Source organism: Lynx canadensis, chromosome A1 (assembly GCF_007474595.2).
Source record: "Lynx canadensis isolate LIC74 chromosome A1, mLynCan4.pri.v2, whole genome shotgun sequence".
Taxonomy (NCBI): Eukaryota; Metazoa; Chordata; class Mammalia; order Carnivora; family Felidae; genus Lynx; species Lynx canadensis.
In genome coordinates this window covers 19,086,220-19,105,162 of record NC_044303.2, presented here as the reverse complement: position 1 = coordinate 19,105,162, position 18,943 = coordinate 19,086,220, and the positions used below count along the sequence as shown (strand labels likewise).

The following is an 18,943-nucleotide window of genomic DNA, read 5'->3' as shown; positions in this document are numbered from 1 at the left end:
ATGATTGTAGTTTTCCCCTTGACTCCTAGGTTGCTTCTGGCAGAGAAGATGGGCCATCTTTGCCGAGATGATTCAGTGGAAGGCTTGCGGTTTTACCCAAATTTATTTATGACACAGAGCTAAGGGTTTTGGATTTAAAATACTTCTTGTCCATACACTTGTATCATGTAGAGGTTGTATGACATTGAGCTCAGAGTAAACCTTGATGAACTGAGAATTTCTGGAACTTTACACTATAATATAAAACCCTTTTAATTTCTCCCTAAATATCACGGTCCAGGAAGTTTACTTAGGATAAATATAGGAAAATACAGAAAACTGAATGCCACAGTGAGTTGGAAATCATGCTACAGTTGTATAGAGCCCTCAGGGTTTAACTTGAAATATGGTGAATTTTAACTTGATCCTCAAATCTGTTTTTTTAAAGAAGGGAATTTAGTTACTAATGGGGGAAGAAGTTGAGTGTTTGGACAGGTTAGATCATTTTTCTGGTGTGACTAAAATTCACTGAATTATAAACAAAGTTTTTCCTCTGCATCTAATGTGCGCATTATGGGAGAGGGTTCATGAAGCAAGTCATACGTACAGTGTAGCTTAACTGACAACACTGAACAGGACGTGAAACCACAGAACGCCACATGAGGCTTCTCCTAAGTAAGGGCTTTTCTTTAGAAGCACTTATAAGCATGTCTTCAACAGACACCTTAAAAAAGGAGAGAGCTGTATTTGACTTACGTATGTATAGTCTGACTAGTTTTTTTTTTTTCCAAGTAATGATTTCATAGCTGGCATTTAAAGAATGCAACTATGTCATTTTGTTTTAAAAATGCTGTGGATTTTGAAACTGAATTAATGAGCTGTATAGACACGCCCAGAGATGTGATTACAAATTTGGAACTTAGAGGGTTCAGGAATTCCCTAGGGTTGTGTGGGGGAGGGGCCGGGAGAACCTTTAGGTCGCTTAAACAGGAACCTTGGTGCTCTTTGACCTGGAAAGCCAAGGACAGGAACATTGAAAGGGGACAAGTAATTGGTCTCCTTTTCCTACTCTTAAGGAGTTTCAACACTGCACTTTAAAAAAATATTTCATATCCCAGCAATATTTTTTTTCTTTACCCCATATATTAGAAGCTGTGTTGAGAAACTATGTCACTAACAAGTATTACCAAGATAACAAAAACTGGCTACTCTTGAATTTCGATTGTGTGAGTTCTAAAATGGACCGCCTGACTTCATATGTCGGTGTGTTGGCATTACCTCAAACTCAGGGACCCCACAGGGACGCAAAGAGCTCCCCTTCTAAGACTGCGTCGAAAGTGGGAAGCAGGGATGGTTTTCGGCCAAGCCTCCAGAAGGGATAGTGTCTGCACTGAGAGACCCATGGTGACCAGCAGGTGGGGATACCCAGGCTGAAGCTCTGGGATCCCTAAGGTGTCACTGAGTGAGGTGGAGGGCCCCCTGCAGATGCCCTTTGGGGAGTTGCAGGGATCCTCAGCTGTAGACCCAGGGAATCCCTCCCACTGCAGCCAGAGTCAGTCTCTGATCCCCGCCTGCAAAAGTGGCTGTTGCTGCTTCACATCCTCCAGCGTTACGGGAATGTCTTCATTTTCCAAACTTGTCGCTCATTCTGTCTTGTGATGACAGATAGCCCCTAATGTCTTCATTGTTCAGCCTCAGGTTTGTTTTGGGGGAATTCAGTGTCTAGCCAAACAATGGCCCCATGTCTTTCAGGCCATCGTGTAGACTTGTTTGTGTGGCACTCCTGTTTCTGGGTCACACTCACACTGCTCTGGCAGACTTGTACACGCATGTTCATATGCACTTGCACACACACTTACACACATGATGTCTCATCTGGCTAAGGTTTTTCAGAAATTGCAAAGGTAAATAATAATCTGTTTCAGCAGTTGGAATGAATTGCAATTGAGATTGTTTGAGCTACTGGATCTAGCTCTTATGATTTGGATTCATTACAGCAAACTCCCACGGTTCAACATATTTATTTACATTAGTGTGACAACACATTAACAGAAATGGAGCAGTCTAAATTGTATAAAGTGAACTAGGAGGAAGAAAAGTGACGTGACTATATTTTGCACATGTCACTTCAATTAGAAAACAAGTATGATTGATTTTACTGTTAAAGTGGGCATTCTTCACTGTTTCTAGACTTATATACGTATATTTTTGATTCCACCCACCCACCCATTCCCTCCCCCTCCTTTTTTTTTTTTTTTTTGCCAAATAAGATGTTATTTTGGTCTTCTATTGGTAGAAGTTATGTTTAAATACAACCAATCAGGCCCTAAATGCAAAAAAATTCATCTCGGTGCTTATCACTGGTATAATTATTATTTTTGCTTTACTAACTTTGCTCTCAGGAGCATAAATTTGTAGCTTTATGATAATGGGATTTTTCTAGTCACTATCAAAGATTTTTTTACACTGTACAAGTGAAGGTTGTTTTCAGGATTAAATGATTGGAATTAATGTATATAGAGTAAAATTACTGGAAAACTTGTAAATGATTTTTCTTACCTTGGTGTTCTTTTTAAAATACTCTTTGAAAAACATATGAAAATGATAAACTTTTAATCAGAATAAGCCAGTACGTTAAACATTTTTTCTTTATTTTTGACCTCAAGATCTTACTGTTTTAGTTGTTCTAAAAGAATGGGAAATGGCTCATGAACTTTTTTTTTTTTAATTTTTGATGTGAATTTCATGGTTGACTAACCTTGTGCATTCGCGTGAATGTACTGTCTCTCCAAGTATTGGTTCCCTATAACCAGACTCGCCTGGCCAGACGTGGATTCATCAGGTGGTCATTCTCATGTTCTGCCCAACAATATCAGCGTTTTCATTTTGGTACAGTAGAGTCACACCTATAAGCTGGTTAGATTTTTAAAGACTGTGCCTTGGAATGAAATCAAGCATGCTTAAAATGATCCCTGAAACTCTTAAATTGCCAGTGAAGTTCTTTATATTGTCTTACAGGTAGAATCCCTATAGAGTGACACATGGGTATGAATATATTATGAATATAGTAAGTACAATATACAATAAAAACTACATAGCAACAGTAGACATTTATAACACCAATAATTAAACTATTTAAATGTGTGTCTTGTTTTTGTTTTTTGGCCAAGAGTTATGGTTGAATTTCTGTGAATTTATTTGCTAATCCCATCCCTTATTAAGACAGATCTAGAGTGTAAGCTCCGTAAGGGGAGAGCTTTTTGTGTGGTGTGTTTGTGGATCTATCCTCAGAGCCTAGAACAGAACCTGGCACATAATAAGCATTCAATAAATATTAACTGAATGAATGAACTCTCATGTATATACCTATTTATAACCTGGCTCCATTTATCCTACTTTATCTCCCATTCAATTCAATAAAAAAATTTTTTGTTAAAAATCCATATTGACTGTGTGAGGAATTACGTGGGCCGCCGGTGGGGGGTGGAAACAAAATGAATAAGATACAGTCCCTGCCTTTAAAAGGGTGGCGCCGTTAGGGAAATAGACATGTAAACAACCTTACCTGAAGATCGAATGAAGTACGTGTCATGGAAGGGGCACAGGTACATGCTGTGCAAGACAGAAGGAGGATCCTTTAGTTCTTGTGGGAGAGGAAGAGCCTCATAAACTAGGCTCACAAGGACCAAAAGATCGTCAGTAAGTGGAGGCTGTTGGGTTAGAGGAACAGCATGAGGTATGCCCCTTCCCATTCCTGGGGCATACTTCCTTTGACTCTGCAGACTTCCCTTTCTTAACTGTTTCCCCATTCACTTCTCCATCTCCACCCCAATTATCATACTGTGCTCATTCCTACCTGCTTTAGAAAAATGTGTTTTCAGTATATGACTCTATTTCTAAATTCCATAATAGTTATTATCTGTCCTGTGTACATGACTATATTTTGTCTTGGAGCCATAAAAAAATAGAGGAATTGGGTTTCTTTAAAGTTCAAAGATTCAAGGGGCGCCTCGGTGGCTCAGTCGGTTAAACAGCCGACTTCAGCTCAGGTCATATCTCACAGTTCATGAGTTCGAGCCCCGCATCGGGCTTTGTGCTGACAGCTCAGAGCCTGGAGCCTGCTTTGGATTCTGTGTCTCCTTCTCTCTCTGCTCTTCCCCCGCTCATGCTCTCTCTCTCCTTCAAAAATAAATAAGAACATTAAAAATAAATAAAGCTCAAAGATTCATATAATTGAATCTTTTAAATCTTTTCTGGCTTAGGTCAGTGATTGTACATGGTAGGTTCCTAGTTAAGTATTAGCTGAATACTTGAATGATTTTTGGATTATGATGTGTCATGAATTTACTCGCAAACCTAAGTCTGTGTCCTTTACCATATCCCCAAGAGGTTTCTCAACCAGACTTGTCAGGACTCAGCCCGTCTGAGATACTGTGTCTTACATGACATGGGGCATATCCATGATGTGGGAAGCACGCCAGAAATCAGGTTAACACACGTGTAAGATCTTGTTATTACAGTGTGAAAATTGGGTCATTTGTGTTCTTCCTTGAGTCCTGATAATCATGAGTCAGTTAAAGCTTTTCTCTCAGAGCATTATCTGAGGAAGTAAAAGATCTCTCCATGTGTATAAAGGACACTGTTGAGATTGTGAATGCGTTTTACACAATTTGCACAAAATTACTAGACCAGTCACTGACACTGAAAGAGAATTAAAGGTACCTTGACAGCAGCTTGTTTTAATTAATCCCAGCAAGACCATATCACTGTTCTTTTGGAAGCTTTTTTTCCCTACATGCCTATGCCGCATTCCTTTACCAAAAATTACACCCTTACATGTGCAACAAAGAGAAATACAGTCTGGCAAGAATTCTGATTAAGACAAAAGTGACCAAGCATCTCAATACAGCTGTCACTTAAAAAGTGTCCAAGTGCACTGATCCAGTCACTTGTACCTGGATTTAGGTCCTCCTAAATTCCAAGGGTGGATTTGTAGGGAGAGTGTGTGTCTGCAAGATTAATGCAGAGCAAGTTGCTTTCTATATATATATTCCACTTCGTCACCACACCACGTCAGTACACCTATGCCTTTTATGCTGGGGGAGAGGAGGGATTAAGTGTTTGCCAAGGTTATTGAGGTAGGGCTGGAACGAAGCTTTCTATAACTCCAAAGCCCATTCTTTATGTTGAGCTTTTACTTTCAAAAACGCCAAGGACTGTGGCATGTATTTGAAAAAACATCCCAACTTGAGCTGATGAATGGATGTTGGACTAGATGATTCTGTCAGTGAAAGCTTGGATGGATTGAGTTGGTACTGATAGGATTAATTATTGGACAAGATAAGTACTTAGCAAATTTGGTACCTCGGACAACCTCTGATAACTCTGATAATCAAGGAATTGTGCTATCTTTTCAAAGATTAAGTGACGGATTCAAGCACCTGAAAATGCTGTATTTTTGTTTTAAAAATTGAGGTAAAATTTCAGTGAAATGCACAGATCTTAAGATGGACGCATTTTAACAAATGCGTAACAGATCATGTAACTCACACCCCAGCCAACAGAACATATCTGACATCCCCAAAGTTCCCTGGTGCCTCTTTCCAGTCACCTGCTCCCTAGAGGCCACCACTATGTTCTGATTTCTATTACCACACACTACTTTTGTCTGTAAATGGTATGTTTTGCGTAAAAGAAAAGCAAATGGGAAACTATTCACATTTTTTTGCCGTGTACTGAAAACCAAGCACAGCTGTTAAGGTGCAACTCTATCCTCTAGCATTCTTTTCAAAAGACAACTTTAACACTTGAGAATTAAGAGTTTATTAAATGTCACTTTTTATGTTTTTAATTGAACCAACTCTGGCTCCTGAGAGAGAAAAATCGAAACTGAGATGCACTTGACCTGATTCTCTTTTGACAATCCCCAAGAACACTTGGGAAGCCAAAGTTTACTGCCCACCAGTTAGGCCACTTGGATGACCTACTTTTGTGGTCCCCCAGAAGAAAATGACACCGGGGGAGAAGTGACTGAATCGGAACGAGGGGAGACCGCGGCTCGCCCTTGGCCCCGGCCGTGGGCCGTGGGCCGCGGGCCGCGGGCGAGGGCGCGTCGGGGCTCTGCCCAGCTCCCCGAGGCTCCGCCGGCCGCGCGCGCTTGGGAGGATGCGCAGCCCAGAGCGGGCGGGGTTGACTTCGCCCGCTGCCCGGCCCCCCGCCCTCCGGTGCCGCCCTCCCTGCGCCGTCCGTCGGGGGCGGGCCTGGGCGGGGCAGCGGAGCCGAGCGCCAGCGGGCTCAGGCGGGCAGTCCCGGGACGCGGGATGCTCTGCGCGTTTCCTCGCGGCCCCTGAGGCCACCAGCCCGCCGCCCGCCGCCCGCCTCGCTCGCCCCAGCTCTGGCCGCTGCGCCCGCCGGTCCCGAGAGGTAGGAAGACCCTGCTGTCCCCCAGCCCCCGTGGGCGCTGCTGTGCTGCCGGAGTCCCCGGCGGCTCCGGGGGGTGGGGGTGGGGGGTCGGGCAATACCCCTTGGACCCTGCCCGCCCCGCCCTCCCCGCCCGCTCGGAGCGCAGGTGGAGGTGCTGTGGAAGCTCCCTCCGCCGCTGGGTGCTCAGCCTCCGCCCCAGGGGATACTCTGTAGAAAGTCGGCACGTCTCGGAGTCCCGGCTCTCTTGGCACAGGTGTTGGCGAGAGACCCAGGCTGGCTGCAGACTGGTGTTGAGTCCGATGGGTTGGGACCCTTGAGAGATAGCGTCTTGGGGGGTGCTCCGCGTTTCGGAACAAGTTTGCCTATTTCCAGAAAGAAATCTTTTCTGGGGTACACACTGTATGAGATTTCAGCATTTCAGAACGGTCCTCATTTTAATGGAGCTCTGTGCTGACAACTTGGGCAGGGCTAGATTTCCAGGCATGAACTTGACTTGCGGGCCTTTGGGAAACTGTAGGTGTGGGGAGCGCATAGCCTCCTAGGGAAGCTGCGTCCAGTCCGTGGGACCAGGGCAGAGCCCGCTGCACTGAGTGTATAAATAATGCCTGTTTACACAGGCTGCTAGTGATTTCCGGTTAATAAATATTATTAGATGGATGCACACGAGCGTGTGCCTGTTTGTCAGAAGGGATAGAGTCACTTTGCTTCATTTTCTTTTCCCTTTAATTCTTTGATAAATCACTGGTCCTAGTAGAGTTTAGGTTAATTCCTTTTCTTTTTCCGCAGCAATGAAGACACCGTAGGAATCAATCTTAACTGGTTTCAGCAAAAACAGGGGATCTGAGCTTGGCGTGATGCCATTAGCCACTGAAAATATTCACTACTTCTCCCTACCCTCTAGCTGATGCATTTGGAAGTTTTCTGTAAATGTTTATGTCTGAATGCTATATAGAAGTGTTTTTAAATGTGTGTAAAATAGACGTAAGTTTTTATTTTCTCAAAATGATTCTCAAGCCAAACATTGTAAAAGTAGACAGTCTTGGTATTGGGAACAACATGTTGGAAGACAATAAGCAAACAAAGTAAAAAGAGAGAGAGGAAGGAAAGAATCCTATTTAAAAGAAAAAAAGTGCTTTTTACCCAGAGTTCCATTCCATTGTGGGGTGCTCTCTTAAGGTCTCCAAATTAGTGAATGGGCTAGTAAAACTTAAGCATTTATTTTCAAAAGCTTAAGAACATTTTAAAAATCCTTATGATTTTTAGGTAGGCTTATTTTTCCATTTCCATTCAGTTCTAAATACAGATTATCACACTATTCTGTGTTTTACTCATCATTTTTATAAGAAGGAAAATGTGTTACAATCACAACATCAGTTGCGATTAGGAGCTTCTTTAAAAAATGGTTATCATGGGGCGCCTGGGTGGCGCAGTCGGTTAAGTGTCCTACTTCAGCCAGGTCACGATCTCGCGGTCCGTGAGTTCGAGCCCCGCGTCAGGCTCTGGGCTGATGGCTCGGAGCCTGGAGCCTGTTTCCGATTCTGTGTCTCCCTCTCTCTCTGCCCCTCCCCCGTTCATGCTCTGTCTCTCTCTGTCCCAAAAATAAATAAACGTTGAAAAAAAAATTTAAAAAAAAATGGTTATCATGGAAAATCAAGCAATTTGGGAGGAGCCCATTCAACTTTTGGGAGCCAGGGATCCTTGCCCCTCCTTACTCTGGTTACTTGAGTATCAGTAATTCAAAAGGAAGCGTTTTATTGCAGTAAGTGCCCAAACTTGCCTGGGGGATACGGTGATGTTCACCTGCTGTCTTCGACCATGTTTCCCAGTCCAGGTTCAAGGAAAAGATTGGGTCAAATCTATGCCTAATTCCAGCAAAGTGGAATTTTCTTTTTATGTTGGGGAGGGGAGTGACCCTTAATCATCTGCCTAATTACACTTCAAATCTCTGCTTCCCTTTGAGGAAGTACAGTGTTTCCTTTGTTCAACCAACTCCTACTGAAAGAAAGCTAATAGAGACAAATCAGTCCCCCCCCCCCCCGTTGATTTTTTTTTTTTATTATTTCAACAGGCCTTTTAATTCCATTAATTTCTGTCTTTTCTGAAGAGATGTACATATATATTTGGAATATAGTATATTATTAAAATAGACTAACTGTGGATAATGGGGAAATGTAAACATTAAGAAAAGACCTGGTTGATTATGCTTACTAGCCCATAGTTTAGTAGATTTCAATTGAAAAAAATTGACAAGGGCCCTGAATCTTATTCTACAGTCTAGTCTATTTATAGACTAGTCTATTTATAGACAAAGTAAGTGCCCCCTCCCACAAATCGTTCTGAAGCACAGGCCAGCAAGGTATTTCCTACCCTCCTAGGTGGTCTGGCAAGACTGCTGCATGAAATCATCTGCCTCCTGATGCATTACTGACAGCAACAAGTATTGGGAAACTGACAGAAGTTGATAATTGTTATTTATCTGTTTTCTCTTGAGAGTACCCTAAACAATGGAAGTCAGTGTCACAGGGAGTTCACATTTAAATGCAACACTCTGAGTATCTTTTTAAAAGGCTTGATAGTTTTGATATAGCTCCTAGGCATTAAGAAATGAAGCAATCCAAATAACATGCAGGAAAGACAGTGGTTGTAAGTCCATTTGTAGAAGAAGCGAGCCCGGTCCATGCAGCACAGTGCAAAATGAAAATTTGGCAAAATTTTAGCAGATTGATTGGCGTGAAATGCCAAACAGATAAATAGGTGAAAGTGTATTATCCAGACTGGCTCTTAACTTTGATGAAATTCAGCACATAAACTCTCCACTTAAGCACGCGTTACAAAGGTGAGAGACTTGGTGTTTTGCAAAAATAAGCTTGGTGTTGGACACACCTGAATGTGCTTAACAGGTGAGCTGTAATGGAACCAAAGGGATGTACAAGCACAAATCATTTCCCCGGGGAAAGTTAATGTCCTCCCTATTTTCAGTGGCACCCATGAAGTTTGACTTCTCAGAATGGTTTTGGCATTTCATGATTACAATTTTGTGAATCACGTTGAACAGAGGCATCATTTTTTGAGATTCTAATTTCAGGTGTTTTTGAAAAAAAAACAACACAAAAAAAACACAGTTTGGATGTGAGAAAGGACATGAGGAGACCAAAGACCTGGGATTTTGCTGATCAGAATGAAACAAATGTTGAAAGACTTTTCAAATCTACTCTTGGTGGTACTTTGTGACTATGGTGAGTATTATTAAGTATACATCACGCTGTCAGTGTCAATGAAGAAACATAAACGTGGGGTTTATAAATGCATGGATGTTGATGACCCTGCATGAAGGAGGCAGGGCACGTCTATAGTGCAGTACCTTTTAAACTGGAATCCTTGCAACCCTGGGTTCTCTTAAGGTTCTATATATATTGATGCAAAATTCCCTTCAAATATATTTTTAAGCCTTTAAAAAGAGAATTTTAAAAAAGGCATTTCATTTATTAATTTTTTGAAAAATTTTAATGTTTATTTATTTCTGAGAGAGACAGACAGATAGACAGAGCATGCATGGGGATACAGGCAGAGAAAGAGAGAGACACAGAATCCGAAGCAGGCTCCAGGCTCTGAGCTGTCAGCACAGAGCCTGATGTGGGGCTTGAACCCATGAACCATGAGATCATAACCTGAGCCACCCAAGTGCCCCTCATTTTCATTTAAGCAAACTGGAGACAAGCATGTTATGTTGAATTTTCTTTGACTGATGTCCTAGTAATTCAGTATTATACATTGAAACTCTCAGACACACATGAATGTTTGTTTGTTTGTTTGTTTGTTTGTTTAAAATTGGGATTCTCCGTTTGATTTCACTTTACAGGAGAGTTTTGCTGTTAAAATATCTTTGGAACCAGTCCAAATTTCTGTCCTTGCCAGTTGTTTGCCTTGGACAAGTTTCTTGTTGACATCACAGCGCTGTTGTGATGATAAAATAGGAAAGGGAAAACACCTTGTCTGAGCCTAGAGTAGGTGATTACTGTTACTTTTCTTTATTCACTTTGTTTCAACTGAAAATTGAGTTCGTTACTCAGAGAGTTTTATGCAACTACTGAACCTTAACAGATTCAACAATATACTACTTTTCTTTTGATGATTTCCAAATATTTCATAGACATCTAAGCAGTTCATGGTATAAGAGTGGAAATTGTTTTCAAATTGAAGAAACATGATCCAAGGGATCATGGCTTGTGTGATATCAGTGACACATCCACATAACTGGACCAGAGTGTGGACTGTTCATTTTGTCCATTGAATCGCCTTCCTCAGCCTTTTCGTTTGAAGAACTTTATTTAAACAAGAAGATGCTTGGGGCGCCTGGGTGGCTCAGTCGGTTGGGCGGCCGACTTCGGCTCAGGTCATGATCTCGCGGTCCATGAGTTCGAGCCCCCCGTCGGGCTCTGTGCTGACAGCTCAGAGCCTGGAGCCTGTTTCGGATTCTGTGTCTCCCTCTCTCTGACCCTCCCCCATTCATGCTCTGTCTCTCTCTATCTCAAAAATAAATAAACGTTAAAAAAAATTAAAAAAAAATAAAATAAACAAGAAGATGCTTGATTTGTTGAAAATGAGCCTGGGATTCAATTATCTTCATGTTATTCATCCCTACTTAAAATCCCTATCACTCCATGTGTAACAACAGCCTCATACAAAAAATTACAAAAGTGTCCTTGGTTTTGTAATGATAAAGACATCAGAATTTTCCATTTGTACACAGTGTGCAAGGATGTTTGTCGTTGAGAGTAAATATCTTACTGGAATATGAGAATAAAAGTTCAATGAGCATAAAATAACATAGAAGTTGAGTGCACATGCTGCTAATGGAAAAGGAAGTATTTTCCTAGACGTGGGTTTTTTCCCTCTCCATTTGATATTGATCAAAATATACCATTAACAGTTGTTGTTTTTAATGCAACATGCTTATATTGAGACACCAATTACTTTAAATATAATAAAGGAATGGGGAGAGGCGAACTAAAAGAATGGAGAAAACTACACTGTGGTAGCCAGAATGTGGTACAATTCAATTGTAGTTTTCTAAATGAGGATGTATTCTTGTCTATGAAAATAAGTGTTCTATAGTAAAGCAAGTTCTCTCCTCAGTACTCCTCAGTACACCTGCTCTCTGGGCTGCTGGAACCCATCAACTGTATCTTTTTTCTCCATTACTGACTGGGCCTGTGTGTCTTTTCAATTTATTGGATGCCCATCAAATCAGAGTCTTATTTGCCTGGTTGACAATCTCTATCATGTTTGTTAGTTATCCTAAGTTGTATGTGGTCTCAATCTTAAAATGCATTAAAAACTGTCCTGCCCCATGAGATTCAAGTCAATCTGATCTTTGTTCTCAGTCTTAACTCCTTCCTCTGTCTTAACTCCTCTTTAGGCACCTGTTTACAAATAGGTGCTGGGTGGCCTCTGAACCAGGCACAACTGTGTCAGAATCAGCACCCTTCCTCAACTTTGACTTCTCTCTCTCCAAAAGAGAGTATCTCTCAACTTCCATTTTAACTGAAGGAAAAAGAAAAAAAAAACAACAAAACTTTCATTCTATTATGGTTTTCAAGCAAGTGTTGATCAAGCATTCCAGTCTATCCAAGTTTTATATATTTGATTTCGTCTCATTTCAGATAAGAAATGTGTAAAGCACTGAGCTGTTTAAAAAGGAAAAACAGGGGCATGTGGGGGGCTCAGTCGTTAAGCGTCCGACATTGATTCAGGTCCCGATCTCACGGCTCATGTTCGTGAGATGCGGTTTGAGACTCACATCCAGTCTCTGTGCTGACAGCTCAGAGCCTGGAGCCTGCTTAGATTCTGTGTCTCCCTCTCTCTGTGCCAGTACCCTGCTCATGCTCTGTCTCTGTCTCTCTCTTTCACAAAAATAAATAAATAAACGTTCAAAAAAACACAAAAAACAAAAAAACCTCTATGTGCCAATATATTCACGTACTGATTCTAATGATCATTAACCGAATACACGTAAGGGTATATTTAAAGACCACCAGCCCAGATAACACTTTGATGGCCTTTGGACATATATGACATGTATGCCATGATATGTGTATATTATGTATGTATAAGATAATCACAAAAAGAATAATAAATTCATGCTCACACATGTTATTTTTCAAGCCAAAAGAACCCTGGAGTGCCTTAAATCTAGAATTGTTTCTTACCCTAGCCATGGACCCGCTGATTGTTGCCCTGCCAAATGCTGTCTCCTTTGATATGTATTTGGATAGGATTCAAAATAGAAACAAGGATTCCTGTGTGTCTGTGTTTTTTCCACTCTCTACTTGAGCTGCTCTGATGGGTTTCTTTTTTAAAAAGATATGATTGATCTTAACTGAGTGATAGTTGTGGGCTAGCAGTCATCTATCACATCGAGGCTAGCAATGGTTACTGTGATGTCACTAAAATTGCCGAGAAGCCTGGCTATTTCATAAACATTCACTCTATCCCTTGGATGACCTGTGCAGAAGAAAGTGTCAGCAATTCTTATTCATCTAAAAATTTCTGTTTCATACGAACCAAGGGCACTGGTTCCTTTACTGGTAGAAATGCTTAAGTACTTGGCTTGAATATCAGAAAATAACTTGGAAGCATATTTATGTCTTCCATTTTAAGTCATCTACAGCCGTCTGTATTGCATCATGTAAATCAAGTTTTCTCACTTTACTGTTTATCCATTTCCCCCAAATACCTAGACACCAGACTATGATTTATCAAAACAAAACACAACAAAACTCAACTGAGTGAATTTGAAGATCTAATTGGCTTTATGAAGCAATTCCTGAATCAGGCAGCGTCCCATCTAGCAAGTAGTGATGGTCCTAAAAGTTGCACAAAATGGAAGGTTTTTATGGGAAGGAGGGTGGGGAAAGAAGTTATTAGCAAAAGAACAGAAGGGATTATTTTCAGGCCAAGATGTCTTTTTTGCCGGGGGGGGGGGGGGGGGGGGGGGGGGCGGGGGGTGGAGTTGGGTGTCTTTAGCAGGTATTTTTTATCATGGAGATAACCTCTCTAGTGCAAGAAATTTCAGATTGTGAAAATATCTTATTCCCAGGTAGGTTGAAACTATGAAGTCTGGGTTTGCCGTCCTGGGGGGCAAATGTCTCCATGTAGGGCTTTTTCCCCCCCTTTTCTTTTTAACAGATTAAAATGAGAAAAGTAAGGTATTGGATTTACATCTTGAGAATGATCAATTGTTACTCTCGCTTTATAGCTTTTCATTGCAGATGTGTTGCTTTGCTGAATGCGGTGAATTCAGGGTATTTATCTCTAATTCCTTGTTTTAAGCATAACCATGAAAGAGGATGAACGTGCAGAGCCACTTTAGAATGAAAACAGTGCAGGTGCCCAACTAACAGAATCCGCACTCAGCATCACTCACGCACCCTTTGGCTGAGTTTCACGCTTCTCTTATGTTTAAAGTGCTGCTTTCTTTGATGTCTCCAACAGTGCTGCTCAGAGATCCCTTTGTAAAACCAATTCTCACCATTTCATTTCAGTTCTTGCAGAAGCTGAATACCTCCTCTTGGGAAAGCCCGGCCATGTAGCACTAAGCAACAATACAGTATCGGTGGGTTTCCAGTATGTCAGTGGGGCTAATGGGACGCTGAGGAATGTATCTATCCTGTTGTTGGAGGCCAACACCAATCAGACTGTTACCACCAAATACCTCCTGACCAACCAGTCCCGGGGAACACTGGAGTTCGAATGCTTCTACTTCAAGGAGGCGGGGGACTACTGGTTCACCATGACTCCAGAAGCGGCAGACAACAGCACTCCAGTCCACCTGTGGGAGCAAAGTGCCTTTCTCAAGGTGGAATGGCCTGTCTTTCATGTTGACCTGAATAGGACATCCAGGGCAGCAGAAGGCACCTTCCAGGTGGGCCTTTTTACCAGTCAACCACTGTGCTCATTCCCTGCGGACCAACCTGACATCTTGGTGGATGTCATCTTTACCAACAGTCTTCCCGAGGCAAGAACGAGTCCAGGACAGCCGCTGGAGATAAGAACCAGCAAGAGGACACAACTCTCTCAAGGTCAGTGGGTTGAGTTTGGCTGTGCACCCGTGGGGCCGGAAGCCTACGTCACTGTGGTGCTGAAGCTGCTCGGCCAAGACTCGGTCATTACCTCCACGGGACCCATTGACCTGGCCCAGAAATTTGGATACAAACTGGTGACGGTGCCGGAACTCACGTGTGAGTCGGCAGTGGAGGTGATGGTGCTGCCTCCCCCGTGCGTCTTCGTCCAAGGAGTGATCGGGGTCTTCAAGGAGGCCCCCAGACGCCCTGGGGAAGGGACCATTCGGCTGGCTGAAAACAGCCTGACCTTGGGAGAGAGGAGAACAGTATTCAACTGCACTTTGTTTGACATGGGGAGGAATAAATACTGCTTTGACTTTGGCGTTTCAAGCAGAAGCCATTTTTCCACAAAGGAGAGGGAGTGCATGCTAATCCAGAGAAACATAGGTTCGTATTGAGATTTTGTTTTTAAGTTTATTTATTTATTTTGAGAGAGAGCACGCGCATGCAAGGTGCGGAGGGGCAGGGGGACAGAGAGAGAGAGAGAGACAGAGAGTTCCAAGCAGGCTCTGCACTGTCAGCACGGAGCCTGATGTGGGGCTTGAACTCACAAACCACAAGATCATGACCTGAGCTGAAGTCCGTTGCTTAACCGAAAGGGCCGCCTAGACCCCCGGGTTGGTATTGAGATTTCAAAAAATTTTTAACCAAACTGGTGCATTCATGCAGTGAAAATTATTATTTTGAATTTAGGTGAGCTGTACCATTGTTGTTATGGTTCCCTTCTCATAATGTCGCAAATGGCATTGTCCATCCTTATCTGAAAAACTAGGAGTAATGATAAGCAGACCCAGCTGCCTGCTTACCTCTCTAGGTCTCAGTTTCCCCATTAGTAAAACGGGGATAATAATGGTTTCTGCCTCAGAGTTGTGAGAATTCAGTGAAATACATGTGCACGGTTGTCCGCATTGTGTCTGGCATATAGGGACCAGGTGCTTCCAATAAACCTTAGCTGCTGTGCATTATAGTTAAAAAAGTTCTATTATTACATCATATGGCAAATCCATGGCAGGTAAGAGCAGACTTCAAAGCTAAATCTCAAATTGTATGTAGTTAACTTCTGGCTTCCTCTAGCGGATCATGTCTCTTTCCTGTTACATCTTTCATTTACAGGAATGAGTTTCTTTAGAAGTGAGATTTCAAAGCAAGATTTCCCAAAAGTTCAGATTCGAAATTCTTTGCATAATGCCCTACCTAATCACAAAGAAGTGGGGTTATTACCATTCCATCCATGCCCCATGCTCCTCTTTGCATTTCTTTTCCTTTTCCTGGGTGCAGGCCTGGTCTTGGCAAGAGAATCACGCGGCAGGGATTGTCCCGTTTGCTTACGTCTTCATCCCCACTAAGCTCCATGCACCCTGAGGGCCCAAGCGTCTGGCTTTGGAACCCCAAGTGTTTCTTGCTCCAAATTCACCCACTTTCTCTCCTTGGAAGCTCATTTCCTTTGACTTTCTCTGCACCCTGTGGTCACTTCTCTGCTTGCACTTACCTCTCTGTCCAGCCTAGATTCTATGGCCCGTTTCATCTCTCTCCTACCAATACCCTAAACTCCTGTGCCCTGTTATCCTTCTGATGCACGAATCCAGCTGCCTGCGCACTGCATGGAGGCTGGACGAGAAGGTCACACCCGGGAGACAGGGGCACTGGGAGTGGGTTGCACCTCCCTCCTCAGCCGGGCCCACCATGCTACCCTGGCCAGCGCTGCTCCCGTTCTCTAGAACACCGCCCCCTCAGACCTCAACCCCTGCCCCATGGCTGACTCTCAGAGCTGAGTTTGTCTCCTGCCACACAGGGCAGCTGGCAGCCATCTGGTACGAGCCACCTCACCCTCCCACTAAAATATCTGTGCACCTGCAGCCATCGGTCCTCCTTTGTCACCACCATGGAAGAAGTGTCACTCCTCCAGTGCGAGGTCAACCTTGCCCTCTGCTGTGGACCCCAGTGTCTTTGCTCATATCAGGAATCCTCTGTTGATCCTGATCCCCTCTCCCTCTTCTGTCTCTAACTGTCCCTTGATGGGCTTCTCCCCAACAGCTTTGAAATATGCTTAATTCTCTTATCTAAAAATACAGCCAACACCACCCCTCATCCCCTGGTTCTCCCCCACATAATACCGTCTTTCTCTCTCCTTCCTTTTATAGCCCAGGTTCTTGAAAAAGTCACCTATACACTGCGGTGTATTTCCTCACCTCACGTGCACTTTTCAGCCCACGTCTAAGCCACATTCCTCCCCTGAAAATGCTCTCACTAAAGCAGCCAGTGCATGACTTCCAAGGTCCCAAAACCCAGGGGCGCTTTGCAGCCTGTGTCTTCATTGACCTTGGTTCCGTGACCTCACACTCGCCTCGCTTACCTCCCACCTGCCTGGCTGTTCCTTCATGGTCTCCTTCGCCTGCCAGTTCTGCCACCTGGTCTCATCCGTTAACTATTGGACTTCCTCGCCTTTTTTTTTTTTTTTTAATGTTTATTTTTGAGAGACAGAGCGTGAGTGGGGGAGGGGCAGAGAGAGAGACACACAGAATCCGAAGGAGGCTCCACTCTGAGCTGTCAGGAGAGAATCTGATGGGGGGCTCGAACTCACAAACCATGAGATCATGACCCGAGCCAAAGTCGGACACTTAACCGACTGAGCCACCCAGGCGCCCCTGGACTTCTGCGCCTTATACTATTTACACACCCACTAGGTGATTACCATCCTGATGCCAGTGACTCCAGACTGGCATCCCTGCCCTGCATCTAAGTGCTGCTGCACAGCTGTCACCCCTCACGGGTCTCCCATCTCTCTCAAAAGCCACATACCTAGAATTCGACTCATCATCTTACCCCCTAAACCTGCTCCTCGGTAAGGCCTCCGCCACCCCTTTCATTGTTCAGACCGGAAGCCCAGGAGTCTTCCGCTTCTCCTTCACCTCCTATAAGTAATAAATCACCAAGTCCTATGAGTTTTGTCTCCTCGGTGTCTGAATCTCTCCACGTCTCCCCAATTCTGCGGATACCACTTGGTTTAAACCTCTGTCATCCCTTAGCTAACCTATTGCAACAGATTCCTAATCGATTCCAGCTCCCTCCACTGTCCACTTCGTTCTCTCACTGCAGCCAGAGAGATTATGTAAAACTCAGGTCTGCTGAGGTTGTTCCCCCGCTTAAAATCAAACTGTCAGTTACCTCACTGGATATGAGGATGAGAATCCGCAGGGCCCTCTGTAGCCGGGCTGCCCAACCCACAGTCACCATCCCTGGGCGGGAGCCTCCTCCCACCTTCACCTGGTTGACGTTAACCTGTCTCCCAAGTCCTCACTTGGGTCACTCTTCCTTGACCCTAAACTCGCTAAATTCCCTTGCCGTAAGCTGGCACGGCATCCTTCATTCCTCTTTCATGGCATTGATCATTTCTGTCGTGGTTTGTTCAGTGTCTTTCTCCCCCCGCCCACAGCCTTATGCCCACCCTCACTCTCATGGGGGAAGCTCATTTGGTGGGAAAAGCCAACTTGCGCTGCCATGAAGCTATTTATGATATTTATTTGGCCCACTTAGTAGGTCTGGCACTTTAATAGCTGTTCAATACATGTTTTATTCAAGTGAAAATTGAATGCAAATGTGGCCGGTCCAGATATTAGCAAAGAAAAATTATATTAAGCTAATTTAATCATTCAAGCTACGCTTGCCTTTTCAAAAGAAGTTAAGAGAAAAAAAAGTCTAATTGAATTTAGTGGAAACAAACCAAGGGATATAAAGACATTTGAGCCATTTGATTAAAAACACTGGGAGCAGGAGGTCTACCTTGTGGTTCTCCCAGCTGTTGGGGTTCCCGCTGATTCTTCTGCTCGTTTAAAGACTGAGTTTTCCCCACAGAAGCAGGGAGAAGACACTGGAGAGGGGCAGAAGGAAGGAGACTCCGGCTAATCACTTACATTTATGCTAGTAATGGGGACCTCAGTGCCTTCCCTGGTTTTAGTGTAAAAAATGTATGACTGAATCGAGTTCTCTTCTTTTCATTTTCCACTTAAATTGGCAGCTGACTTTTTTTTTTCTTTTGGTAAATGGTATCATTTAGGGACCCCATTGAACCCACCATGACTTGTGTGAGCTGCTGCCTCCACTGAATTTCTTACTAGTTCCTTTGGACAATGGAGTAATGTGTTTGACATGTCTGTCTCTTTTTCCAAATATATCTTCAGACCTGAAGATAGTAAGTAAATAACAGTTTACAGGAAATGCAAAATAGATGTGCTGCATTTAACCAAAAATTATTCATGATCTTCATTAATCCTACTTGATGTGAATGTTCATATTTTTCTCTGCAGAAATGTTAATGTGTTTGGCTATGGGATGCTGCCTGAGATCCTGGTAGGGGAGTGTTAGTAATCTTGGCATAGCACTGTAATAACTTACAAAAATAAGTTGAGAAATCCTAAATT

At 43.2% G+C, this 18,943-nt stretch overlaps 2 protein-coding genes across 3 annotated transcripts in view; both read left to right on the top strand.

Annotated features, from left to right (window-relative positions):
• Window positions 1-3,422, top strand: part of VPS36 (vacuolar protein sorting 36 homolog) — a 31,119-nt gene extending 27,697 nt beyond the window's left edge. Inside the window, exon 14 of the mRNA XM_030309681.1 lies at window positions 30-3,422. Within this exon, the coding sequence (XP_030165541.1) occupies window positions 30-123 (94 nt within the window). The 3' untranslated portion in view covers window positions 124-3,422. The remainder of the gene's footprint in view (window positions 1-29) is intronic.
• Window positions 3,423-6,300: 2,878 nt separating this feature from the next.
• Window positions 6,301-18,943, top strand: part of THSD1 (thrombospondin type 1 domain containing 1) — a 28,535-nt gene continuing 15,892 nt past the window's right edge. The window contains exons 1-3 of one of the 2 annotated variants that reach the window (XM_030309659.1): window positions 6,301-6,402; window positions 9,488-9,638; window positions 13,947-14,912. In XM_030309659.1, coding sequence (XP_030165519.1) covers window positions 9,581-9,638; window positions 13,947-14,912 — 1,024 coding nt within the window. In that variant the 5' untranslated portion in view covers window positions 6,301-6,402; window positions 9,488-9,580. Of the gene's footprint in view, window positions 6,403-8,470; window positions 9,639-13,946; window positions 14,913-18,943 lie in introns of those variants that run through there. The other variant, XM_030309667.1, reaches the window with a different exon arrangement.